This window comes from Mchenga conophoros, linkage group LG19, assembly GCF_057382185.1.
Source record: "Mchenga conophoros isolate Kocher_MC1m ecotype Shallow Benthic linkage group LG19, M_conophoros_male_GT1.1, whole genome shotgun sequence".
Taxonomy (NCBI): Eukaryota; Metazoa; Chordata; class Actinopteri; order Cichliformes; family Cichlidae; genus Mchenga; species Mchenga conophoros.
In genome coordinates this window covers 6,407,873-6,420,290 of record NC_140544.1, presented here as the reverse complement: position 1 = coordinate 6,420,290, position 12,418 = coordinate 6,407,873, and the positions used below count along the sequence as shown (strand labels likewise).

At 38.8% G+C, this 12,418-nt stretch overlaps 1 protein-coding gene across 2 annotated transcripts; it reads left to right on the top strand.

Annotated features, from left to right (window-relative positions):
* Nucleotides 1-2,570: 2,570 nt before the first annotated feature.
* LOC146551554 (tumor necrosis factor alpha-induced protein 2-like) lies at nt 2,571-12,418 on the top strand. Of its 2 annotated transcripts, none has more exons than XM_085258443.1 (12): nt 2,571-2,661; nt 5,461-5,694; nt 5,952-6,597; nt 6,851-6,962; nt 8,389-8,511; nt 9,102-9,196; nt 9,312-9,404; nt 9,507-9,630; nt 9,733-9,852; nt 9,947-10,102; nt 10,949-11,070; nt 11,785-12,418. In XM_085258443.1, exons 1-12 carry the CDS (start codon nt 2,601-2,603, stop codon nt 11,933-11,935), a joined length of 2,037 nt encoding a protein of 678 aa, XP_085114569.1. In that variant the 5' UTR covers nt 2,571-2,600; the 3' UTR covers nt 11,936-12,418. The 2 variants fall into 2 exon arrangements, with proteins under 2 accessions (XP_085114569.1, XP_085114570.1); XM_085258444.1 differs by lacking the exon at nt 2,571-2,661 and adding an exon at nt 5,164-5,237.

Here is a 12,418-nt window from a genome sequence, read left to right as displayed (position 1 = left end):
AGGCTTTAATCATCTGCTTGTGGCACATTTAGGAAGCGAGCACTTTAATATTTCACAATATTACTGGAAATATTGAGCTGGCTGAACACACATGACACTATGTGTGGCAACAAAAGGCCATTACAGGCTAACATGTAAACATCACCACACAGATTATGAATAACAGAGTCAGAGGAAGACCAAGTAGCAGACCTTTAGTCTCAACAAAAGCAGTGTGATAGTTCAGTGGTTGCTTTGTTTAATAAGGACAGAAAAGAAATGAATATCATTGCTGGCCCATTATAAATACAATAGATTGTCTGAGGTGAATATATTTTATAAAGTATGAGTGCAGAAAACCAGGTAACTCTGCAGGATTCATATGTTGACTTGCAGGCCAAATGACTGCGTAAAAATGCATATTTTTAAATAAGCAATTACTTCTGTTGACCTTCATTGTCAAGTTCTTTATTTCCTTTGAGACCTTTTGCATCCATAAGATAACACATAAAGAGCAAATCTTAGTTTTTGATATGAAGTCAAGGCTTTTGTGCTACATTAAAAAAAGTGTAAATATGTTCTCAGATTGTGTTTTCTTCTTCAGAATGCAAAATGAGTGGAAATTATGGGTATGCGTATCATGGTTTCTGTGTTTTTCCTGGTTATGCTTGGACAAGAACACCTTTGACCTCCTCTCGCAACATCCCAGCATTAATAACTGCAGACATCTGGAAAATGCAGCAGCAGATGAATAATAACGGGGCTATTTCCTGTAAAGTCTCCCTTGTCTTATAGCAGAACCATAGTTCCACTCGCTCTGGCTTTGGTAATTGCGGTGTCTGCCAGTTCCTGTTTCACCAGCTGCTTTCCTCCATCACAGAACTTAGAAGGCAACAGTTCTGATACTTTCACTTTTTCATTTAGCCTCATATGTTTTGCAAAGACTATTTTGTATTAACCCTGTGGTTACATGTCAAGTTGCACCAATGTCTTGTGACATTGTGGGAAAGAATTTAAAATTAAGATATTATGAGCAAAAAACATGAAAACGCCTCCTCTTCTGGAAACAGGAGAGACAAAAAGCTTGTTTTACAGCATCCCAATTTATGATCTTCATGTATTCAAGTTAAAGGCCCCTACAATTATATTTTAAAAAAAAAGGGGGGGGGGGGTAATACTTGAAACATGAATATACTAGAGCAACAATTTCTTTATTTTACATTTGGTTTGGTTAAAGTCTGAAATGGATTCTCTATATTTTATTTCAGGAAACAATCTCAGATCAAAAGACCAGCAGATTTCTTCAAAATTTCATTTTCTCCAGTGGCCTAACTTTGTTGGCAATTTAAACATTTATATTTCCATCACGTTTGTCAAACTCCACTTTCCACTGTCAGTTTGAACTCAGAGTTAAACGGTAGGATAAATTTCTAATTTATTATCCCCAAATAGGTTGAAAGCCTGTTTTTGAAACCAGAGAAACACAAATTAGGTGTGTAATCTTTTTAAAAGCTCAAGTAGAGTTTGAAATAGGAAGCTTACTGATAAGGGGTAGTACAGTCTATATGTGCGTGAGACACAGAGAGATATCAACATCAACATGTTTTGTGTAAAAAGATACAATTCCTCTATGTGACTCCCCCAAAAACAAAAAACTAGAACTGAAATATAATAATCAGTTAAGATTTTGGGTTTTAAGGGAATCTAAACTTTACATCCAGCTATGAGTGTTTTCTAAACTTTCAAATGAAAGAATCACAGAAACCTGTGAAAAGAAAAGAAAAATGGCAAACAGTTTCTTGTAGGTACTATTGGTAGTAGCAACTATTCATCCTCTCTTTATTTTATGTATGAATGGCCATAGGGCCATACAACTTTTCCTTCTTTTTATGATTAAGACAAGCTGAAAAACCTGTAAAGATATACTTAAATGTATGACTTCCTTCACATTTTTCAAAGCAGTCCAGGGTGCCCATTTGGAGTTTTGGTTTTGTTCCTGGGCCTCAGAGTACTCAGACATTACAATCAGTGATTTAGTTGCAGTTTTTAACAGAGCTTAAATGTCTTTCATAGCCCTGAAATAAATGTATTGCTACTTACTTCTTTTGTTAACAATACCAGTACGTTTAGGTCACATGCATGTAAGCTAAGCGCTGTTTGGAGGATACCTCACATTTTTGTGGCAAATAGTAGAAAATAGTGTTAAATCTGTTCAGGCCTGACACTTCTGTTTTTCTTAAGGAAGTGAAAATATTCTTTATGTTCCTCCTTTTGCCTAGATGTTTTATGAACAGTAGTTGTACAAAAGCAAGTATTATGTGTGCAAAATATATATATGTGGAATTAAGTTATTAAGCTCCTGAGTGAATGTGAGATTTTGCCTCTTAAACACATCTCACCCACTATGAGGTTTTACAGTTTCACTCTCATATCATAGGTGCAAACTCAGAGGAAGCCCATATAGGTGCAAAAACAGTAAACGGAGAAGTGTTTCTCACTGTGTGACTTTGCCAACATCCTCACATCAAATGGTATTTGCGTACTTATTTGCATCTCGTCCTCGACTCAGTTGAGTTGATCTGCTGCTGAGACTCGACTGTTAGTTGCTGCATTAAGGAAAAATGTGTTCGACATTTCCCCGCTGCTTCCCCCGCAGATCCTGCAGATCCTACAGAGTGAACGGTAAGACTGTTACTGTATCACAGCAGCAGATTTAAGTTATAGGCAGTAAAAACCACACAGGTCGAATGTGGCTGACACTTTTAACTGACAAAAATGTTACTATAAAAATCAGTTGAAGTCATTTAAATTGCAAAAGAGACACTTTGAATGTTTCTCAATTGCTGTTGCAATTTTGTATGAAATCATAGAGGGTCTTGAAGGGGAAGAACAATTGCCTTAGATCTGAAAAAACACCAGAGCAAGAAAACAAAACTGGTTTTGACCTTTTGTGCCTCACTTTAGTGGTTAGCGCTCTACAGCAACAAGCGGGGCCTTCATGTGGAGCGTTTGCATGTTCTTCCTGCACCTGCGTGGATTTCCTCCCAAAGTGTACGAGTGTGTGCTTGTCATTCTCTTTTTGTTAGTCCAATAATTACATCTCCCAGATCAGGATAAAGAAAGAAAGGCATCTTAAATGGACTGGTGTTTATATAGCGCAACAGAGCAAAGAGCTAAAGGGTTTAGAGGAGCCTACGCAGGGGTTTGTGCGTGTATGTGTTGTTGTCATTTCTCCATCTAGACATCATAATACTTAAAGCCTTCAGGGCGCTGCATTAAACAATACATATTATTATAGGTGGTGGCTACAAACACATTCTCCCTGTTGGGCATCCTCAAAGCTTTTATCTCTTCCTCTCAGCTTTCACCTTCCTGTCTGATCCTGCCTTGCTCCAACTCATCTCCTGGCACCTCTTCCACAATGTTGAGTAAAATCCTTTCTGCCTGACCAAGCTGTTGTTCCTTTTAATTTGAACAGAAAGTCTGTGTACTCTGTTTGCCCAACCGCCACTAATGTGGCATCAACAAAGAGGCCACTGTGTCCTTTTGAAAGGACTGTAGGACTCATACAAATTGTAGAAATGGTGTTTGATGCTATTTGTCTTAAATTAAATGGTGACATTTAGCTGGTCTATGTTCCTACTCTCATTAATGGCCAAGAGCCCTTGGTAGTGACCAAAAACACGAGACTGTGGATACAAATGCTGGAAATAACCTTTCTAAGAGGGTAGGGGGACTTTCACTTAGAGATGGGGTGAGAATCTCAATCATTCGGAGGGACTCACAACTGCTGCTCCTCCACATGGAAAGCAGCCACTGGTGTGGATATGTGACTAGGGAGCCTCCTAGGTGAGAGCTTTCAAGCATATCCAGCTGGGATAAGGCTCTCAGGCACACCCCTACACTGGAGAGATTCTCCTGGATGACCCAGGAACAGCTCAGTGCCCTATACTGGAAGAGCTAGGGAGAGAGAGATCTGGGTGTCTCTGTGTAGACTGCAGCCCTCTGTAACCCAGGCCTGGATAAATGTTTGTTTGACTTAGTAAAAGATATACCTGCAGTGTGTATCCACACAGCAGCAGAAAGGTCAAAGTGGATGTCAGTCGTTTAAAAGATGCAATGTAAACACCAGAAAGAACAATATGAAACCAAAATAAGTAAGTAAGTCATACTGGACTTTTTCTGTATTAAAACAAAATAACAGATCTAAAGAGTCTGTTCACATGTACAAATGAACCTTTAATAATTCACTGATACCCAAACCAAGTTAAAGCATCATTTACTTTTGTGACTGCAGAAAATTGCAAGGATACATCATTTGGCAGAAAGAAAAATCATTTTAGTACTTGTTCAGATTTGTTTTCAAACATTTTATTTCATTTGCTTTTATGTTTGTCTGTCATAACAGTCAGCTCGATGTTTCACTGAGTCACCAAACAAAAGCAAAAGTCTTTATTTGTCAGTGCCATCCAAAGCATACTACGCACCGAGACTTTCTGACCTGCAAACAATCTGGTTGAGTGTGGTGGTCTGGGTTGAGGTTTGGCATTATTAGTTGTCATGGTTCTGTTTTTTTACTTTCACAAAATCACAAACTTCCACCTTTAGCTTATTTAGGAGTCTAACAAATAAGTGAGTCATACTGATTATAATATCTTTTCTTTAAAAAGCAGACAAAAAAACACTGACGGTGTACTTAAGGCTGGTCAATGTTTAATAAGGATCATCACCTTTTTACACTTTTTCTGGCCATCAATTTTAGTTAATTACAAAATAAACACTAAATGGCTAAAAACATAACATTCTAGTGAGCTTTTAGTGTTGTTGTGCAATTGACTTGCTAATGGCATAAAAATAAAAGTACAGGATCATGAAAGTCATAAAGAAAGTATGAAAGACTGTACAACATTTCCTAACAGTCGACAAAGTACCTGTTAAGAGAAGTTGGTCCAGAAGCCACATAAGACAAATGCTTCTGTGCTAGTGCTAAAAACAGCACAGCTTTCTGTGTGTGTGTGCGCACGCACGTGTGTGTGTGTGTGCGCGCGCTTGTGTGTGTGTGTGTGTGTGTGTGTGTGTGTGTCTGTGTGTGTGTGTGTGTGTGTGTGTGTGCTTTGGAAGGGGAGGGATTGCATGTGTGGCTCTGTGGGTCTCTCTGAAATTTCCCTACATCGTCTGAGCGGGAGGAGCTTGTCTCGTTAGGCATAAAAGCTCACAGCAGCTGCAGTTACTTTCAAAGCAGTGACTGTGAAGCTTATGTGAGTAGAATCTTAATGAATTTTTTTGATATATATAATGTGGATAGTTTGTTTGGCAACAAAAATACTTTTTACAGACTTACTTTGGCATATTGTTGTAATTAGAATGGATTTAATCTATTTTTAATTTCACGGTCATGCTATACACAAGGCTAAAATGTTTAGTTTATGCCAATCATATTAAAAAAATGTATATTAAAGCAGGTTTTTTTTTAAATTGCAGATTCCTCAGCACCTTTCTTGGCCTGTTGGTCACGTTTTACAACCTGGAGAAGAATGCGGACACTGTCAGGTTCATCCACAACAGGCACGTCCAACAGTTCCCCTGAACAAACTTTAAGAGCTGGAGGAAAATGGTTTAAAAAGTTCTGGCGAAGCCCCACAGGTCAACCCAGTGACAACGGTCCTTCCACTACTGATGGACACCAATCACCTACTGAAGAAGAGCGGCCAGTTGGTAGGTGACATACATCCAGCTGTTATTAGCTATTTCCTGTTAACCCTCTGTATCTCAACTAAATTGTGTTTTGTATGACATATTAAAAAAAGAAAGGAAATTGATGTTACGGTTGTTCCACGAAATAGTGCTGATGTGTAAAAAACACCTCTATTACAGAAATAAGGTTCTCCATTTCTTCCAGAAATGTTAAATACCTTATTTTAGGAGAAATATGAACTGTTTAAAGATTATTTATCTTTGTTTTTCTCCACCAGTGACTCCTACTTTTGAGGAATGCCTTGAAGGACAATACCTGTTTGAAGCCACTCAACTGTTGATAGACAGGGAGAAACATCTGTTTGGAGAGAAAACAAAGGCTGATGCACTCAAAGCTCACGAGGAAGCAGTAAAAAAGCTTGCTGCAGACTATGAAGCCCTTGAAAAGCGTTTAGAGCAGACCGTGCAGCAGAGTCTTTCTCTCAGCACTGAGGAAGAGGTGTCTGCTTTGATTTCAGCAGTGAAAGCCATCAACCTTGAGGAAGAGCAGGACCAGCTGTGGGGACAAATATGCCGGACGCCACCAGCCTGGAGGCCCAAGAAGTGGAAGGAGCACCATGACAAAATGCTTCATGAATTAGTGTATAGTCGTTTGGAGAACCCATCGAGCCTCATTGGTGATCAGGTGAACCAGTCCTCGATCCAGGCAGACATCCAGTCCATGGGCAAGCAGCTGAAGGAGGACATGGAGTGGGTGGTGGAGGTTGTGAACAACTGCTACCCACCAGAGATGGAGATCTGTAACTTTTATGCAAGACAGTACCATCAAACTTTCAGCGCAAGACTCAAAAAGATTGCAGACTTTGTTCTGGATGACAAGGACTGCAGCTTCCTCCTGCGATGGGTGAAGGAGTTTTATCCAGAGTAAGCCACCAGTTCAATTATTGTTTGAAGCAGCATCTTTCTGTGACTAAACATGAGGATGTCTGTCAGTGTGAGGTCCTTCATTGTTTTTAGAAGAATAAATACCTGAACAATTACAGATAGTGAATAATAATACAAATGTAACGGCTAATTTCTTGTTTTCTTAATGTGCTAAATAAAATGCCATTTTTGTAGACTAAACACAACTTGGGTTGTTTATAGAAACTCATGTGTTATCTGCTCTGTGTACCAGAATCCTTGAAAAACCTGAGCTGGCCAGTAATATCAATACTGAAGCGCTGGGAAACCTGCTTCCTGACGAGTTACTGAAACCTCTGGAGGAGCAGTACCTCAGCAAACAACAGGTAACACAGTGTATCTGAGGCGTGCATCTATGGGCTCAAAATGTGGTCATAAATATTTTGTACTTGTAAAAAAGATTTGTATGTGTAAAAAAGATTTGTATGTGTAAAAAAGATTTGTGTGTGCGTAAAAAAGATTTGTGTGTGGACTTAGAAAAAAAACCCCTGCAAGTTACAAGTACGGATTTTTGACCCTATTTTTCTTCCCTTCATCTGATTGGTCAATGTCATGTCAATCACAAATGTAACAATCCAATCAGAGAACAGATGGGTTTGGCTGTCGAGGGGCGCTTTTTTGAACTGCAGGTCTTTGAAGGGAATAAATGCCCTTTTACATGCCAACCCAGCGTTTTCCTTCATCACCACGAAGGAAAACAGTCTGTGGTCGTCCGAGTTTGGTGATTTTTATGTCACAGGTCTACGTGTTTAATATAGGGACTTCCACAGCCTTTTCAACAGCGCTGCGGACCACGGGGTGGGGGCGGGCAGTGTTTTGGAAATGACAGTCTTCATTACAAAGCTTTCTTCGTTATGAATTAGCATACATGTTTTTATTGAACATTTGAAGAACTAGCAAAAAAAAACAGACTCTTGTAGAGGACATAAAGTCAGAGATAGAAAAGACAAGGAGCAGGTGCATCTAGTACAGGTAGAGCTGCTGCAAAAACCCACAGAGCCCAGCAGCCAGCGCAACAAATTCTGGATCCTTTGCTTTTAGTTAGCATTAGCAGCACATCCTGCGTCCCATGTGAATGGACTTTTATGCTGCGCACTGTGACTCACAGCAATGGTCCTGGGTCAGCCCTGACTTTGTGTTAAACTAATCCTAAAGTAATAATGTTATTTCTAACCACTGATATACCACAACTTTATCCTTTCAACAGCTGCTGAAAGTTAGGGGACCTAGCTGCTATCGGATATTTATATAGCGATCCTCCAGCTTCAAACGGTATCACCCTTCAAGGACCTGCAGTTCAAAAAAGCGCCCCTCTGACAGCCAAACCCATCTGTTCTCTCATTGGATTGTTACATTTGTGATTGACATGACATTGACCAATCAGATGAAGGGTAGAAAAATAGGGTCAAAAATCCGTACTTGTAACTTGCAGGGTTTTTTTTCTAAGTCCACACACAAATCTTTTTTACACATACACAAATCTTTTTTACGCACACACAAATTCTTTTTACACATACAAATCTTTTTTACAAGTACAAAATATTTATGACCACATTTTGAGCCCATATGCATCCAGTTAATCAATATGGTCATTGCAGGGCTTAAAGTGAGATGTGCAAGACAAGCATCAAAGAGTTGTTGGTTTAATTTTTTTGAACATAATATTGTAGATGTAATTATTACTGTCAGTAATTAAATCTTTACACATGAAAGCAGTTTAAAACTGGCAGCTGTGTGTTGTTGTGTGTTTAGAGCGACCTGATGATTTATATCGGCCGAGTATTGGATGAAGCAAAGAAAGAGTGGGATCAAGGAAAGGAGCCGACAAGATATGATGGTTGCTACTCCAGTCCTGTGGCCTATGATGTCATCCAGGTACAGTTGCCGTAGAGTTGCTACAACTTGATATAAAAGAGGTTGAAATTGATGCTTTTATAAAAATGTATTAATATAAAGTGAAAGGCGTCACTTGTGTTGGCCTGCTTTAAGGGTCCTTATCATGGGTTCGTTGATTTCTAATTGTTGACCATTACTGACCATGATTAGAGGCTTTGTATACATTGCTATGTCTGAACTGTGCAATAAAATTATTGTGGTGAAGTAATGACGTAACATTGTTTTGATCATAGGAGAACAAAATGTGCAGACAAATATTTTCCAGCCTGCTGCACATATTAACCAAACTGAAAAAGACTTCTAGAAACTTTGAGAAAAAGATTAACAAACAATTTATAGAAATTGTTTGGGTCATTTATAGAAACTCATTTACTGTCAGATCAGAGTCACAGTTTCAAACCCTCCCATGGTTCTGTAGTTTAATCACTTGGGTTTGTCACTAACATTGTAAAGCACTGGGTTTGGTTCCTGGTGTTTAACTGGATCTGAAAATGATGGAAGTGCATTGCTGTGTAAAGTGCTTTGAGAACTTAAAACTGCCACTGATTTGTCAATACATTTGTCTTCAGTTGATCAACGGCATCGTGACATCAGCACATATAACTGTAAGAGACCGACACAAGGCCCAGGAAATAACATCCAACCTGACAGACTTCATGCAGAGGTAACAAGGCTTCACAAGGCTGTCTTTTAAATATTGTCATTTGAAAATACATTTTAGTTTAATGTTTGGTAATAACAAGATAATAGAAGTGAAAACTGTTTTTAATCTTCTGCAGGTATCAAAAATTTCATGAAGACGTCATTAAGCAGAACAAACGGCACAGCAAAGCTTTCATAAAGGCAAACCTCAGCTGTGTCGAAAAGTTCAGGTATGTTTCTGATCCAGTTAGATGGAAATTCAGATTTTAACTTCATCATAAAAGGAGAATACATCACTGTGAGCTAATGTGTCCTGTGTGGTCTGTCTAAAGGGACTTCCTTGTGGAGCACAATCTGTTCCCAGAGGATGTGCGGGAAAACTGTTTGCAGGTCCTGACTGAGATGAAACAGTCTGCCCACACTTATTTATTAACGCCTGTGCACAAGATCCTCAAAGTAAGTTATTTACAACTGCAGATATCAATAATCCTCAAGATTAAATCCTAACATGTTTTAATCAAAGATTTTAAAACAATGTGTTATTTGTTCCTCACACAGCCACACTACCAGAAGGTGGGAACCAGTGACTGGCTGAAGAAGAACACGTTTGAGAAGCTGCTGAACAGCACTGAAGACGAGCTTCAGGAACTTCAGGGTTCGACTCAATCCTGTCATCAGGTAGAAACATGACAGCGTGAAACTTTGCTATGAAGCCATTATTACCAACTTTTAAATCAATGGACTAACATATGATCTTGTTACTTACATTCAGGAGCTGATTGGTCAGCTTCAGCAGGAAATGACAGTAGAATATGTCCGGAGGCTCCTGAAAGGAGAGGTCAAACTGAAGGACAAGGATCGTCAGCTGAAGGCTTACGAGACTGTGAAAGAAAATGCAGAGAGACTGCACGAGCTGTTTGCCAGAATGGTGAGACTCACCTTCACTGCACACTTTAGCTGAGACATGAATAAAATCAATCAAGCACAAACACCGATCAGCAAAACATTGTTTGACAGGGTGAAACAACCTTAGTCACAAATTCAGCTAACATCAACAACATCTGTGTAACTGAAAGAATTTAAAATTCACATATATTTACCAGTGTTAAATATCAACACTTCACCAAGTTTTTTGATTCATCATAAGCATCTGATGGAAGACAACACACTGCTCAGTAGACCATTTTAACACTTTTATTACTTCTGGAAAGGAGATGCGTCCTGCATGACACTCTGCCGCGAATCTTGAAATAACGATGTGCGCTTACCAGTTTTATCACAGGGTGTCCCGCTCTAGTCTAAACAACAGTATTACACAAGCATTCAGTAGTCACATTGCATAGCATACCTATAGGTTATTGTTTGTTAGCTGCAAGACATCTTTTCTCAGCTCTGGCGAGGCTGCGACTTTTCCATAATCCCTTCTAGTAAATTTCCACTGGCAGATGTTCCCTGTTATCAACTTCTGCAGACAAGCGTGGGCAGGAGTCTCTTACATTTCTATCACTAAAAGACATGCAGTCTAAGGCCTTTAATATCTGGGCCACGTCCATTCATTACTACACTATATGATTATATGACACTTTAGTTAATATAAAGCACAGCATTGAGGCACTTCAGATAATTTCATTTTCACATTTAACACACTAGCTGGAAGTTCCAGTGCAATTACTCCAGAAGAAAAAGCATCATTATTTCCAAAAACAGCAGCTATGCTGATTACAGTTTGGGGAAACTTGCAGACTAAACTGACGTCACTGATTTGTCTTCACAGGGATCCAAACAAGACTGGTTAAAGGAAATCCTGACCAAGATTGCAGAAGTGCTAAAACTCCAAGATATTCCTGCCATACAGATGCAAATTGTTTCAGTGGGATCTGCTTATCCCGACCTCAGGTAACTTTTGAATTGACTCAGACATTATTTACTTTAATACAGAAACATACAGAGTATAACTCACACAAATGTAATGTGCTCTCATTTTTTGGGACCTGTTGTATCAACTGTAACATAAACAATAAGGACAGAACTATATCATGATAAGAGGTTTGTGAGACATTAGGTCAGGATAAACAATCGTACTTTTCAGAGAGAGCTGAGGGAAAACAGGAAGCAGACTGAGCGAAACATCTTAATTGGTTTCAGATCTTGTGAGCAGGATGAGCTACATTCACGGGAACTAACATGAGCTAAAAGTAGCTCCACCTATTGTCACATTTCCAACAGAGGTGGGCTGAGACATTTTCCACCTCCCCTCTTCTCAGCAGTTTAAAGAGGTGTAGTAAAGTGTTAATGACAGCTGTTAGTGTTTGCAGGAAGGATGTGTGTCAGGAGCAGAAAACTGGCTACACAAAAAGATATAACATGTCAGTGAAACACAAGTTTAGACGGGATCAGTGAAGTTAACTTTTTCTGTTATTCGTATGTTGAAAGTGAAATAAAAGATTGCAGATTATATTTAGCTAAAAAAATGCTCAAATTTCTTTATATTTTTTCTTTTCTATGTCAAATGTGGCAGCTTTCACATGACAATCCTTTTTTCACAGTCTCTGACTTTACATAGAGAAAATAATCTCTTTTTAAACCCTTTCTTCTTTCTGTCACCAACAGTGAAAAACATGTTTCGGCTCTGCTCAAACTCAAGACAAACATCTCCAAAGCCGACAGGAAAATCGTCAAAACCACTCTGTCAGACACACTGAAGGAGAGCCGTGCTGATCCTGGAACCCGGAAGTTTTTCTCCAAAGTTGAAGTCAGATGAGCCGCACATTTGCTTCTTAGAGTATCACTGACTGAGAGTGTGGTTGCAGAGCAGCAATATTATCGTGTATTATATTGTGTTACAGTCTATCTCTGTAAAGACATGCAGAGTGAATGCCAGTGAAAAACATTGGTTCAGATGCTACTTAGACTGAAATCCCTATTATACGCAGACTCTGTGATGGTGAATGCTTGCTGTAGTCACTGTATGTTACTGTATACATAAGCTAGATGTCACATTCATGCTGGTAATTTTTGTGCATTTCATGTAAAATGTATTTTTGTAAATAAGTATGCAAGTGTGTGTTTTTACACACTTACAGACAGGTCAGTGTCATTCTATTATATGTCGTTTTGTTTAAAAACTACAATGGTGTTAAAGTCTAATATTTTCATGCCATAAATAGTATTACAGAGAATTATAAATGTCTCATGTACATAAAAAGACGTAAGTTCAGTTTTTTAATAAATGTGCAAAAACCAG